Source organism: Chiroxiphia lanceolata, chromosome 24, assembly GCF_009829145.1.
Source record: "Chiroxiphia lanceolata isolate bChiLan1 chromosome 24, bChiLan1.pri, whole genome shotgun sequence".
Lineage (NCBI taxonomy): Eukaryota > Metazoa > Chordata > Aves > Passeriformes > Pipridae > Chiroxiphia > Chiroxiphia lanceolata.
The window spans coordinates 6,186,452-6,200,623 of record NC_045660.1 but is presented as its reverse complement, the minus strand read 5'-3'; the positions used below and the strand labels follow the sequence as shown (position 1 = coordinate 6,200,623).

Genomic DNA, 14,172 nt, shown 5'->3' with positions numbered 1-14,172 from the left:
CGTCTAGTCCGTATAATGTTGAGCCTTTATTCATCTGAAAGAGGTGAAACTGTGCAAAATCCAGGCGGGAAGGGCTGTGAGCCGACCTTTGTGGGACTGTGGGTGAGCAGGAGGATGGTCCCTGGCAGCACCTCAGAGGGAATTCGTGTTTCCACCCAAGAATGAGACAGAGCAGAGGAAACCTGCAACACTCACAGACAAAGGGAAGGAAAAACAAAAGGCAAAGCTGCCCCACTGCCACCCACAGAACATGCTGGGCAAACCGGGCTCATGGTGACACAGTGGGCTGGGGTGGGGAGCCGGGAGCTGTGGGGCTGTAGGGCTGCCAGGGGGTCTCACCCTCCCCAGCCCAGGGCAGCGGTGCCCAGGAAGGAGAGAGGGACCTGAGAGCACCCAAATAGTACTTGCAAGATGACCAAGTCCCTCCCTGCCCCAGCCCCTCTGTACAGCACCGGCCTGGTGAGGAGGGCAAACCAAACCCCTGGCTCTCCCATGGCAGGAGGCACCTCTTAAGCCACCTGTGGTAACAATAAACAATTACTCACTTTAACCTGCTGTCCCAAGGCCCCAGGCAGTGCCCAGGACTGTTACACAGGGGGCTGCACACACGCTGTCCCAGCAGCTGCCTGGTTCTGCTACTGGTTCAGCCTGGCCAGAGCAGTTGATGGGGTCACCTGAGCACAGGACACTCAAATGTATCTCCCCACTACCTGCTCTTTATCCAGCTGTGCTTGTGTTTTGCTCTGCCAAAGGTCCTTTGTGTTTGCTGACAGTGACATGGTCCTGCTGAGGTCCTCAACACAAGAGCTGCCCCCTTGCCCCCCTGCTATGGGGAGCATTTTCTGTGGATCTGGGCCAGGTCCCCACCCAGGGACCACTTGTTGCGTTTGCATCCAAGCCAGAAATCTCTGAAAAACTGGTTTTGTAACAAAGGTCCCAGAGCTCCTTCCCAGGAGATCAATGTGTGCGTTGGCACTTCCAGGAGCATGTGAGGGGCTTGAGGCAGCAACCTCTGCTCCTGGGGGTCAGCAACAAAAACACCAACTGAGCAGAGCAGTGGGAGCACAGAGTGTGTGAGCAGAGCTCTTCCCCAGCCAACGATGGACCAGTTCTTCTCCAGAAGCCCAGCTCCCACCAAGACCTCAGGGAAATGCACGCTGCTCCTATCAATTCCCAGGTCCCTTTCCCGGGAATCTAGGTGGGGAAGGAATCTCCTTGCTATGGGTCTGGAGAGCCAGGCAGGGCCCTGGGGAGGACAGGGACCCTGCTGAGGGGTGGGCAGGGAACAGGGCAGCCCCCTCTCTGCTCAGGCCTCCACACTCACCATCCAGCTACATCTTGCAGCAGGAGGGAGGGGGCTGTGCTGGGTTCCTGCAGTGCAGCAGCCAAATAACAACCTTATGACATATTTAATTTTATTGCCGGTGCTTTTGGGGTGAGATTAATGAACTCTGTAAGTTAACATATGCCATGGTTGGGTTTGCAATGGTGTTATGACATTTAAGCTGTCAAAGCAAAGCAGAATGTGAACCTGCTCCTCTGGGGCCTTGTCCATCTTGTCAGAGCACAGTGAAGGATCAGCTTGTTCCTGGTGAGCTCGTCCTGGTGCTGGGAGTGCACTGGGAGATGAAGCACAGTTTACTCAGGGTGTACTGGCTGCAATCCCACTCTGTGCTGGGATCTCTGGCAGAGGGGGGGCATTAGGTGATGCCACATCCACCTCTCTGGCACTGGAGGATCAGTGCCCGTGGGTGCCAGTGGCAGAACCTGCGGTTGGGGTTGCAGGGCTCGGGGTGGCTGAGGACACCCCACAGCCTTTGAAGCCTTGGCCAGGCTGCCAGGGCACCATCTCCCTCACGTGGGCTGAGCCGCCCGGGCGTGCCAGGGCCTGCCAAAGGAGGTGCCCACGTGGCAAGAGGCCTCCACCAGCTCAGTGCCCTCCCCTCCTGAACGTGCTGCGCTCAAATTGTCAGAGCCCGGTCTCAGGAAGAGAAAACAGCCCTTTAGGGTGCTCTGTCTGAGAATGGGTTCGGAAGGTGCTGGTGTTGCTCAAGGAGCTCCTCCGGCACTCAGCCCAGTAACATCCCAGAGTAAGGAGGGTGTCTCACCCCTTCCTCTGTCACCTGGGAGGAGCTTGTGAGGAGTGTGTCTTGTGTCATGCAAAGACAGGAGTATATGATGAGCCATCAGGGTCTCTGGGAGGCTCCAGCTCTGGTAGGGCAAGGATGGTCCTGCCTGATGGGACTTTGCATGGAAGAGTGTGAGAATGAGGGGCGGGGGCTCGTCTCCAGGCACCTGCTGGTGGCCAAACCCCCCTCCACAGGATGTGGGGAGGGATAAAACTGGAGAACCTCCCTGGGCTTTTGATTTGCTCCCAGGTAGCCTCTCGGGGAAGTAAATCCAGCAGCCAAAGGCCTCCAGGTTAGGACTGTGCTGGTGTTGGATGGGGTCCTGTGGTTCCAGGCTGGATTTCTGGTCAGGTGTTGTGGGAGCTGCAACCTCTGCCTGCAGGGATGAACCCAGGCCAAGCCAGATCAGCTGCCTGGAGTGAGCCCAGCACCACACGGGGGAGAGCAGAACATCCTCCTGTTGACACGGATTGTATCTCTCATTAGCACTAATGAGTGCTGTCGTTATGGGAAGCCCACACCCCCTGACCAGAGGCAGGAGAGCTACAGGACCAGGAACACTTGAAGGTAAAGGATTTGAGGGTTTGGGTGCTTTTTTTTTCCTGTCTCTACAACGTGTTCCTGACCCTTCCTACACGCTGATGTTTCCCTGTGGTGCAGGGATGTGTTCCTGGCAGGATGGGGAGCCTCTCCCAGCCCACACTCTGCAGAGTTCTGCTCTTTTCCAAGGCCAGGAGGCTCATTTGCCTGTTTGGATCGCGCTGCTCTGCTGGGAGCACCTGCCTTTGTCCCAGCTTGTGCTGACTGGTCAGGGCTGAGCTGGAAACATGAGGAAGATACTTTCCCTGAGCAACAGCCTCCTCTCCAGCTGTGTGAGGCACTTGCTCTGGTAAAGCAATGAGACAAAAACATGGTGTAAAGCAGGAACACAGCCAGAGCCAGCCCTCCGTTTGAGGCGGTTCCTCGCTTGCTTTTCCCTTGATCAGGCGATTGCACAGCGCCCCAGGAGGAGTTTTCATCAACGCCTTGGGCTGGCAGCAGAGCCGGTCCCGGCGAGGCTGCAGCTCCCAGAGAACTCCTCGGCTGACACCTGGTGGAAAAGTGGGAGCAGGGAGCTCCGCTCGGATGGATCCAGCCGTGTCAGCCACCCGGTCCGGCTGCTCCTTCTGGGAATTATCCTCGGGATTACGGAGCACCCAGGAGCTGGCAGCCCGGGCTGCAAAGTGATTTACTCCATGGTACACGTGGCCTTTCTCTTCCGTAATACAGAGTATTTCTTATATGTGGGGAGTGAGGGGGAATTCACTCATTTCTACCTTCACACCCTAAAAAGAGCCAAGGTGGGTGGAACCCCCTTTGCAGGTTGAACCCCTAACCGTGCAAGAGTGGAAGCTCCCCCTGTACATCCCATCCTGGCAGCAAGAGGGAGCAAACACAAATCCCCATGGATGTGCTTTGTGCAGGTGTTTTGTGGGGCAAAACAGGCAAAGCAAGTGGTGCTGGGAAGGTTTTCTAGGTGTGAATTTGGGATGATGGTATCAGTGGTGGATATGAGTGGTGGGGGTCATCCTGCAGCACAACATCTTCAAGTTACAGGGAGTTATTCTCACTGCTATCAGTAAATATTAAAGCTTTTCCCCTTTCTGGCTTTTGTAGGGTTCTATGTGTAGTGCCAAGTTACTAACATGTGCAGGACCCACAGAAAATAAGGTGACAACCTGCAGGGCTTACTGTGACAAAATTGTGACAAAGTTAATGGGAGCAGCAGGCAACCTGTCAGGGCCTTGGGCAGAAAGAAATCCCAGCACTGAGGAGTTTGAAAAACAAAGCGACAGAAAATATCTTTAATAACAAAACAGGCTGTTTTTACAGAGAAATCCTGACAGCAGGTCAAGCAGGGGGGAAACGTTCTGAGGCAGCAGCAGTTCTGCACACCAGGGTGTGGACAGTGCCAATCCTGCCAGGCTCTGCTGCAGGACTCCAGTTTTGGTTTTGGTCAGTGAAATGGTTTCCTTTGTGCCCACCTGGCACAGAAGTGCTGACCAGACTTTGTGCAGGTGTCTGGCTTCATTTCCCACCCAGGGTGCTGGTGGCTCCTCACTGCTCGGCCAGACACTGTTCCAGAGCTGCCATTCCGTACAGGTTGGCCCATTCCGTGCCGTGGTGGGCCAGGATCACATCCCTGCAGGGCTCACTGGCTCTGGCCAGCTCCACCAGCACGCCCTGGAAGGCAGTGATGAGCTCACAGTCCAGGGAGGCTGGAGAGACACGGGACAGCAGCTCCGAGAGCCCTTCCAGCCAGTGCGCCTGGAGCACGGCTGGCGGCAGCCACGGGAAGAGCGGGATGCAGCCGGCCAGGGCCTGCATTCCCAGGAACCACAGCTCCTGGATGTCATCCCAGGCACTCCTGTAGGCAGGAGACACGGCCACAGCCAGGCTGTCACTGCTGGGATCTGCCTGGGCCGTGTGGGCCTGCGAGAGGAACCGAAGGGCGGCTCCGAAAAACTCCTTGGCGGACTGTGTTCCCTGAAGGGCTGGGAGAAAAAGGGAATTAGTAACTCAACATAAAACTTGCTCAGTCAAAGGGGGGCCCTGTGGTGGGTCTGTGTGCAGCAGGGCTTCCAGGGAGAGCAGGACAACATCCTACTGCCCTAGAAATCTCTTAATCCCAGCACATCAGCCTGCTGAATGTTCTGCATATTCCTTGCTCCCCCAGATTTTTGGTTTGTCACTTTTCCAATGATAAACTGGACCAGTTTCCCTTCTATTTTCTTTCTCCAGGCCACCCACCTGTGCAGAGCAATGTGGGCTTTGCCAGTGGGAGCTCCTCTTACCTGCTGAGCCTGCGAGGATCCTGGCCAGCATCAGCCCCAGAGTGGCAACATTCGCTGCCAGAACCAGGTGATGCTCCTGGGGCAGCAGAAGTGGGAGAGACTTCAGCAACACATCCATCAAGGAGGAAAAGGTTTTGTCTCGCCTAGAGAGAAAACAAACCCCGAGACATTTCCTGAGCAGAGCCAGAGGCACCTGAAAATGTCAAGGTTAAATGCAGCACCAAAAATGTGATGAAACTGGGGTTGAAAAAGGAACATCCCTTTTCAGCGTGGTGCGTTAACAGATCCTCGAGCACACTGCACAAGGCACCCTCCTTTTTTCTTCCCACTGCCAACCTCAGAGCTCTGTTCCTTCCCACAGCTCTGTTACCTGACCAGGTCTGGAGCAGTCACCACCAGGTTGAGGAAAATCCCACACAAGGTCTGTAGGCTCATCTCAGTGCTCGTCAGGGGTGCTGGGGCTGTGGGCTCAGAGCTCAGAACCTCCCACTGATGGAGGAAGTACTCACACAGCAGTGCTGGTGCCCCTTGGGAGACCAGGATGGCCCGGGGCCTGTCCTCTGCTGTCAGATGGCAAAAACCAGGTAGCAAAAATCTGGAAGCGGAAAGAAATTGGAAGCATGAGGTAGAATGGGTCTAAGCCCTGTGTTTATATCCATCCGGGGAATAAAAACCCCGTGGAATCGGCACTGAGGGGAGAATGGAAAACAGAAAAATATTTGAGCAGGGCTGTGCTAAAATACAACAGCTCTGTGCTTAAAATACTCACCTCAGAGCATCCTGGGGTAAGGCAGGGCCCTCAGTGCTGCACAGCTCTGCCTGGGGAAGACTCACAGCTGGGCTGCCCTCCTTGAAAAGCTTCCTAGCATAATGAACAAGGAAGGGCAAGAGCTCACAGATTTCCTGCTTGAGAGATGATGTTTCTTCTGCCATCCAGGCTCCAAGGACTCGAACAGAGGCAAATATGAAAGGATCTTGTAGCTCCTCCTGTTTAACCTGCATGAAGAAAGCAAAGTGACACTTTAGGGTCACTGTGCATCGAATTACCACAGGTCTGGAAGCCACAGTGGGCCAAGAAGCACGTTTGGCTCTGTGCAGAGACACCTCCAAAACCTGCTTTTCATTCAAAGCCCTGCATTACCTGTCTCAGGTAGAATATTACAGCTCCAAATGCCTCCTCCATAATCCTCATGAGCTGCATTTTCTGTACCTCGTCCAGCAGTGGGTTCTCTTCCCTCAGGCACTCCTGGATCCCCAACTCCATAAGGACATAGCAGGCTGTCACCACTTCTTTCTTGCCCTCCAGCTCCACGGGATCTGGCTCCTCCAGGGTCAGGCGGACCTCCACACAAGCCAGGTTCACCAGCAAGGCCAGGAACTTGCTGCCAGCACTCCCTGCTGGGATCCACTCTGCCCCACAGGCCTGCACGAGGCCGGCCGCGAGCTTCAGCGCGGGGTCCCGCTGCGACTGGCTGAGTTTGCTGCCCAAAATGTCAGCCAGCCCTTTGTAAACCCTGTGGAGGCACTCGGAGCCCTGCGAGTCCCGTGTGAGCGGAGCCGACAGGGGGATGAAGTGAGGCAGAACCTCACACAGCTCAAACTTGGTCATGTCCTCAGCCTTGAGGAAGTCACCGGAGAGCTTGCTGAGCACGGCCAGGAGCTGTGGAGCGTCTCTCTGCCAGCACCTGGCCTCTGCTACGGCCAACAGCCCCAGGAGCAGCGTCAGGGCACGGTCAGAGCCGTGTCCACCACTCAGGTAGGCCTGGCACAGGGCAGACACCGTCCCTTTGGCCACCAGCTCCCTGGGGCCCCTGGCCGTGGCCAGGACAGCGCTCAGGCACTGGTACACATCATCCACCATGGACGTGCTGTCGGGGGGGCAGGGGGAAAGCAGCATCTCGTTGAAGGTGGGGATTTTGTTGAGGACCTGGGAGTGCCCAGCCAGCTCCGGGTCGGTGCAGAAGCAGGCGAGCAGCGTGAGGCCGAGGGCACGGAAGGTGTGTGGGGGGCAGCCGGGTGGTGGCTGCCCCGAGATCAGCAGCCGGGTCGGGAACGTGAATCCGATGGCATCGAAGATCTGCCTGCGGGTCTTGGCGTCCACCTCCCCAGCTCTGACCGCTTTGGTCACCTGTGAGGCAAAGCAGGGGTGAGAGTGAGAATAGCAGGAGGGTTTGCACGTTTACAGGACTGGATGGGCAAATCAGAAGCCTGAACAGCTTTAATTAGAACAGGGAAGCATCCCCTGAGCAGGCACTTGGTCCAGGCGCTGATCCAGAGGTTTGCCAGGGGGTTCCAGTGTGGCAGCTCTGACCCACTCTCCGCACACCCAGGCCAAGGCCAGGCTCCCTCGCCTTGCTGCTGGGAATCCCAAGGCACTGACGCAGCTTGCTCAGATCTCCCAATCCCCATCCTCCCGCGTCTCCCGGGCACTCCAGTGTCCAGTGGGGGACTGGGCCTCCCCTGTGCCCGCCCCCGAGGCGACGCCGCGGTTCCTCACCAGGAGCAGCGCCGCGAACTGCTCGCTGTCGTTCCTCGCGTCCCTGAGCACATCGAGGCACCGCTTCAGTGTGGCGTGCCCGTCCCCGGAGTCCGAGGCCATGATCGGAAAGCAGCGGCTGAAGGATGGGGATGGGGTAAAACTCCGGTAGCCTCCCCTCAGCCCTTCCCCTCCCGGCTCCTGCCCTTCCCCTGACGGCGCCCCGCCCACAGCCGCGTGCGGCCCCTCCAGCCAATCCGCGCGCCGCCCCCGCACCGCCGGCCAACCGCCGGCCTCCTTGTTGGGCGGTGCTTGAAGCCGCCGCCTCCGCGGCCGAACTGTGGGCAAATCACCTGTGGCTGCGCGGCCTCCGCGCCCGCCCCGCCCGGTGTCACCGGGGCCGGCGGGGAGGGCGGCGGGGGAGCGAGCGGCGGCTCTGGCGGCTGCACGGCCCCGGCACTGCCCCAGCACTGCCCACGCAAGGCAGGGCCTAGCCGCGCTGCCGTGGCGGTTCAGCTTCCGGGTGAGGGTGCGCGGGCGCTGCCATGGCCGCGGGGCGGGAGGCCGCGCTGCCCCCGGGCCCGCCGCGCTGGAGCCGCGCCCGGGGCCCGGCGCCCGCCTGAGGAGCCGCCGAGGAGCCGCCGAGCCTCGCCATGAGCCCCTGGTACGTACCAGCCTCCCGCTGCCGCCTCCCGCGGGGCCCGGGGTCCGGGCAGGGGGGCTCCGGGGCGGGTGTGGGACCAGGGTCTGGGGGGGGTCGGAAAGTTTCCTCGGGGACTTGTTGGCGGAGCGGCCGCGGGTTCGCGTCTCCCCCCGTGGAGTTCTCCTCCCGTGCCCATCCCTGCCCTGCTGAGGACGGTTCGAGTGAGATTCCTGGCGGTGTAGCAGGCGCTGAGTGTTTGAGCAGCGCTGGTGGGTCTGGTTCGCTATTAGAGCATTCCCTGCAACAGCATTCCCTGCAACAGCATTCCCTGCAACAGCATTCCCTGCAACAGCATTCCCTCTGGATTCTTCAGAGCTGGCAGGTTTAATGCCAGCTTAGTGCCTGATGGTGCTCCGTTACTCCTTAAAGATAGGTGATATTTAATACCTATGATATAATTAATGTTTTGGTACCTCAAAGAGGTGATGTACATTTAATTAGCATCCGAGGCTGTAAAAGAGCCTTTGGCATCAGAAAGGCCGAGGTGTTTGGTGATCCCTGCCCTGTGGAGCAAAATAAGAAGCAAACCAGGGCTGTGGGTTCCCGTTTCTGGCTGGCACCGGGCAGCACCACACTCGGTGACATCTCTGGGCAGATGTGCTGGGTTTGTCTGTGTTACCCTTGTGCTGCTGCTCTGTCCATTCCTGGGGCGTGTTTGAAACTGAAACTTCCCCAGTGCCCGCCTGCAATCCAGGGGACTGGGGTATTAGATGGAAAAGTGGGGTCTGGGGCAGGAAGTCACAAGGGACAGGCCCTCTGCACTCAGGGCTGGGAGCTGTGCCAGCCCAGATTTCATTTTGGTATCAGACATTGATAGTTCCTTAGCAGCAGCTGGACTAATCACAGCAGATTAGATGTTCCTGTTCCACCACAGGCTGCTGGGTCTGTGAAGGAGCGTTTCAGCTGCCAGGGGATGGTTTGTGTTTCATGCCCTCTGTGTTTGTAGAACCCCGCTGCTGCCCACAGAGGCCATGGAGAAGAGGTTGGAAGCCAAGTCCAGCATCAGCGCCCGATTCCTGTCACGATACTGCCTGGGAAGAGTTGTGAGGGAGCTGGGAATTGTGCAGCTGTTCTGCCTGTGCACTTGCCTGTGTGCCTTGTGCTCCTCAGCAGGTGAGTCTGCTGTTCTCTCTGGGACTGGGTGTGTGGTTCTGTATGATATTTATCCCTCTCGCTCGTTTAAAATATTCTGAAGGTGAAATGGTTTGTTGTTAGACATTGTAGCTTTGGTTTTCTGATTTTTTTTTTAATTGATTTTTTTAAACCAAAAAACCAAAACCATTGGGTTTTTTTAAACCAAAAGCAGTCAAAACCTCACCCTTACCAGTTACTAAATGATCTCTCTAAAGTGTGGCCTGTATCTCAGAGAGAGCTTTCCCTGACCTTATTTTTTTTTGCAAATGGAACAAAGCATTATCTGGAAAACATTCTAAGGAACACTCACAGCAATTTCGAAAGGCAGGAATGTTTTTTGACCCTCAGATGTTTAACTCTCTCCCTAAGCACAGTGTGTCAATAATCTTTATTTACCTTCAGGCAATGGTTCCGTTTGTTTCTTTTATTTCCTGCTCAAACTTGAGTAAGCAACCTCCTGCTCAAGTCAATAGCCAAGTTAGTGGCTTGGATGGAGGTTTTCCTAATGGGTTGTGTGGTGTTTGGTTTGGGAAGGGGATTTTGCTTTGTTTCCCAGTGATGTTGACGTGTTCTACAGACTGTTGCAGCATCCCTGTTGTCTCACTGGACCTTCCTGGACAGTTCCCAGTGGCAGATTTAATTAAGCTAACGAGCTGTGTGACCTTAATAAGCTTATTTAGTACCTGGAAAGACATATTTGTGTTCCTGGTCTTGGCAAAGGGGTTCTGAGCACTGTGTGCTTGGATGGTGTGTGTTACCTTGTCCTGTGTGCATTTCCTGTCCTCAGCAATTTCTTGGAAGTTCAGAGTTGGAGCTCCTGTGTCACTCCTAGAGGGTGTTTGGAACATGCTGGTGTGTTTGAGAGCTGTTCTGCTTGGGAGAGTTAAAACCAGGAATCCTGGAGTCGTTAAGGTTGGAAAACACCTCTGAGATCATCAATTCCAACCCTTAAATGAATGAAAGTTCCATTAAATTAAGGCCGCTGCGTGTGCTGGAATAAATATAATTGTATGGGCACAGTTACCCTGATGGGGACACTTTTTCCATTGCAGAGTTTTTGTTATTTTGGGCTTGCTTGTGTCGCTCAGGCAGCGCAGTGTGTGGGGCTGAGGAGGAGCTGTGGCTGCCTGGGAAGGAGCGGGGCCGTGTGGAGTTACGCAAGGGGAGCTGTGTTGACATAACTGGCTGACGTGGGGCAGGTTTAAAAAGTCCACAGAGTCGAGTCTTTAATCATTAATCTGATATCAGGCAGGATCAACTGCCTGAGCAGGTCTGTGAACCTGAGATTATTAATAGAAGCTGTTCCTGTGCTTTCCATTCCCCTGCTGTTCAGCTGAGCCTGGGACAGGAACTCCTGAGTTCCTGGGAAGAGCAGTGTTCTCTGCACTGGTAGGACAAAACCAATATGAAGAAGTGACTAAGCACACCCACAGTGTGTGTGTCTTGTGACTTGTGTGGTGCTGGACTGAGGGGGGAACTTGTCCTCGGGGACATTTCTGCTTTTCAGAGATTAAATTAAATTGCTGCTCCCCAGAGATGAAGTGCCAGTGTAGATTCAGGAGCTCTGCCTTCTGCTGTGGCACTTAGAGCTGTCTGAATGTTTGATGCCCACCAAAGACCATGAAACTTGAAAATGAGAAGTGAAAATCTGTATAGTTCTGTGGAAAATGCACTTCTGGAATGCTGGGCTGGCGTGTTGGGAGTTGTCTGTTCAGTTCAGTTATTCCTGAGAGTTATTTGAGTTTTAAGCTGTCTGTGTACAGCAATTCAGAAACTATATTGGCTAATTTCAAATAAACACATCCCAGCTGGGCATTGGCAGAGTTCTGGAAATGAAATCTGGTCAAAATATTATTCAAATCTTGTTTTAGCAGAATGCTCTCAGCGTGGTAGTGTTGTGTCATCTGGGCTAAGTCGTGACCCTGGCACATCGAGGAGATGCTTATGGTGATTCAGGCCTTACATTTTAGGGGAATAAATATAATACTTGTGTTAGGTAGTGATTTTCTCACAAGGGGTATCTTCCCTGGGAACATTTTTCTGTTAAATATGCCCCATTCTGTGTGTGCTCCAGTTCTAAGCCTGGTACCAGAAACTGCTGCTGAATTTCACTGACTCTGTATCAAGCCTTAATTTGAGTGTGAGCCAGGGCTGACATCTGAGGAGAGATGGATGAGCAGTGGTTGAGGAGGAGGAGGGATTCTAGGGGTGTGGGAAGCAGCACATTTCCCTTGTGCACAGGATATATTAGGGACAGTGCTTCACCTTTAACAGAAAGTGAGGTTTGTAGGCAAAACTGAGTCTGAGTGGATAAGATCCTGTTGAAATTAAGAGGAATGGTGTTATTCTTGTATTTGTTATTGTTTCTCCAAGTGTAGAGAGAGTGTGTGTGTACATACACATGGGTTTGGTGTGTACACACATTCCATACTCCCTTCTAATTCCAGACCCATCATGTTGGTGCCAGGTGGGTGTCCCTGGCAGTGCCTGTGACACGGGGCTGCCAGGGACTGTCAGTCCAACATTTCAGGTGTGAGGTTCCCTGTCTGCTCCCCCGTGACTTGGTTACTGATGCTGACTGCATTCTCAATCAGGATATTACAATTTAAATTCAGACTTTTATTTTAATAGTGTCCCATTTGTGTTGTGTTCAAGAACTCTGTTCCTGACAGGCAGGGAGCCAGATCTGGAGCATGTTCTTCAGCTGCACTACTCCCAGTCCAGCCACATGGTTTGTAAACTAATCTTCCAGTGACCTATTATCCCTTGGATGCTGAACACAGCACAAGTGTAACAGTCCCATAGGTCATTAGGCTATTTTTAGGGAGTCCTTAATCTGCAGAGCTCTGAATTTTGGAAGCCTTTAATCCATTGATCCCTGCAAGTACTCTAAATTTTCATGCTACAAAAGAAAAATCCGTATGCAAAGCAGTTGCTGCTTTACTGCAGAGCTGAGGCCTGAAGTAACTTGACTCTTCATAGAAATTATGTCAAATGTTTGGGGATTTGTAATGAGAAACACTATGGTGGAGCAGGTGGTGAGGCTATACCTTGCAGACCCCTGTTCTAGAAGGTGGAACAACTTCCCAAGTGGAGCAAATTCAGTCAAAGCAAGCAAATTCTCAGATATCAGCATGGAAGAGTTGAAAATGCCTTTGTACTGTACACCAAGCCCGTGCCACTGTTTCCAGAGGTCTCCTTCAAGGCAGGCTTTGGGCAGAGAGGCAAGGCTGTTACTGGTTAGAGTGAGGAACTGCACTTGGGATTCTGGGTTCAGTTTCTGGCTCTGAACTTTGTGTGACCTCGGCCTGCTCAGCCTGTACCTTGGTCTCCTCTGAGACAGGAGTGCTTCTGTCTTCACTTCTGTTGTAGATGCTGTGGCTCCATTGCTGTTGGAAAGGGTGGTGGTCCCTGAGGTGGGAGCAGCAGATTGTTGCTTAAAATCCCGTGTAACTACTGGATCCTGAGGCCAGATGTAGATTGAGAAGCCCCATTTCCTCTCCTGTACCCTCTTTACCACGTTACTCCCTGAATTCCTCTTGGCACGAGTGATGAGAATCCATTGTCCACTGCTTTAAAGGACTGAGAATTGTGTGTTTGTCTTCCCCTCCATTTCCCAGAAGCAGAGTGGAACAGGTGGAAGTGTGAGCCAGGGAAGATCCTGCTCGGTGGCCGTTTGAGATCGTGGGCAGATCACCACTTGCAGCTTCTGGAAGGGTTCCACACCCTGCAGTCCTGCCAGGCCGCCTGCTGCCAGCGCTCCGCCTGTGATGCCTTTTGGTTCTTGGAAAACATGTGCATCCAGGTGAACTGCACCGTGCCTGGCACGTGTCAGCCCAACAGGACCGGCCCGTCGGGCTCTGCTTTGGTGTTTTTAAAGAAATCAAAGAGCGCAGAGCGCTCGTCAGCCCTTCGGATGGAAGGTGACGCGAAGACCTTGTTTCACACGTGGTTGAACTGGGACATCCCCGTCCAGAGGAAGGAAAGACTGAGGAGATCATTCCAGAAGCAGAGCCTGGCGGGTGGCAGGGTGGAATTCCTGAGCAGGGATCCAGCAGTGAGCTCCAGCCGCGAGGCTGCAGCCGGAGCACCGGGCGGCAAATCCCGCAGCCGCCGGAGCGAAGCGGAGCGCTTGGAGGATCAGGTGCTGAGGCACTTAGTGGCAGCCAGAGCTGCTCCTGAGAAAGAAAATCAGAAGCAAGAGTTGCTGAAAAATGGAGAGAATCCAGGAAAGCAGAACCCCAAGAGCCCCTTCCCTCCCAAGAGCAATAATGTGAACAGGTCGAGGGATGGCGACGGTGACGCGCCCCAGGTAAGTGTGGTTGCTGGGGCTGCCTGGGGCAATTGTCTGGCTTGAGGGAGAGTTTGACTTAAAACTGCCCAAGTGATGGGATACCTTCTCAGGATACCTGTGCTCAGCCCCCTGTCAACAAGGCCAGGCCAACAGTTTGGGGGTTTGTTTGGTTTTTGGAGGGCAGGGTTTCCCCTCCCACCCCCCTTTTTTTCTTATCTGGAATAAACTGTCTTTGGGAAGGGGAGATGGGGTCCATGATAATGCTTATCCTCTGTGTAAAGGCACAACATGCTTGCCAGGGGAGAAGGAAAAGGTGGGATGTGATGCCAGTGGGAAGTGTCTGGGAGTTAAAAACTGTTACCTGTGAAAGTACCTCTTTAGATCCACACAATAAAATAAGCTGTTTTCCTTTGAGTGCTGAAATGAGGCAGTTAAATATATTATTTTATAGACTCATGCATGAGCTCCCAGTGCACTTTGATGTCAGTCTGCTCGCTTGAGTTGTCCTCTTACTGCCAACTTTTTTTGTTCTCTTTTTGAAGAGTACTTCAGTTTCTCAAATCCACCAAAGCTTACCTTGGCACTGGGTGAATGAAATCAGT

The 14,172-nt window shown here is 54.1% G+C and overlaps 2 protein-coding genes across 3 annotated transcripts in view; one reads left to right on the top strand and one right to left on the bottom strand.

The window, feature by feature from the left end:
- Positions 1-3,944: 3,944 nt before the first annotated feature.
- On the bottom strand, positions 3,945-7,664 carry NCDN (neurochondrin). The gene is made up of 6 exons (XM_032710259.1): positions 7,461-7,664; positions 6,105-7,091; positions 5,733-5,959; positions 5,334-5,558; positions 4,964-5,106; positions 3,945-4,663 (listed from the first exon to the last, which is right to left on the bottom strand). Exons 1-6 carry the CDS (start codon positions 7,560-7,562, stop codon positions 4,227-4,229), a joined length of 2,121 nt encoding a protein of 706 aa, XP_032566150.1. The 5' UTR covers positions 7,563-7,664; the 3' UTR covers positions 3,945-4,226.
- Positions 7,665-8,003: 339 nt separating this feature from the next.
- Positions 8,004-14,172, top strand: part of KIAA0319L (KIAA0319 like) — a 29,302-nt gene continuing 23,133 nt past the window's right edge. Inside the window, exons 1-3 of one of the 2 annotated variants that reach the window (XM_032710211.1) lie at positions 8,004-8,103; positions 9,089-9,255; positions 12,897-13,588. In XM_032710211.1, coding sequence (XP_032566102.1) covers positions 9,114-9,255; positions 12,897-13,588 — 834 coding nt within the window. In that variant the 5' untranslated portion in view covers positions 8,004-8,103; positions 9,089-9,113. The remainder of the gene's footprint in view (positions 8,104-9,088; positions 9,256-12,896; positions 13,589-14,172) is intronic. The other variant, XM_032710210.1, reaches the window with a different exon arrangement.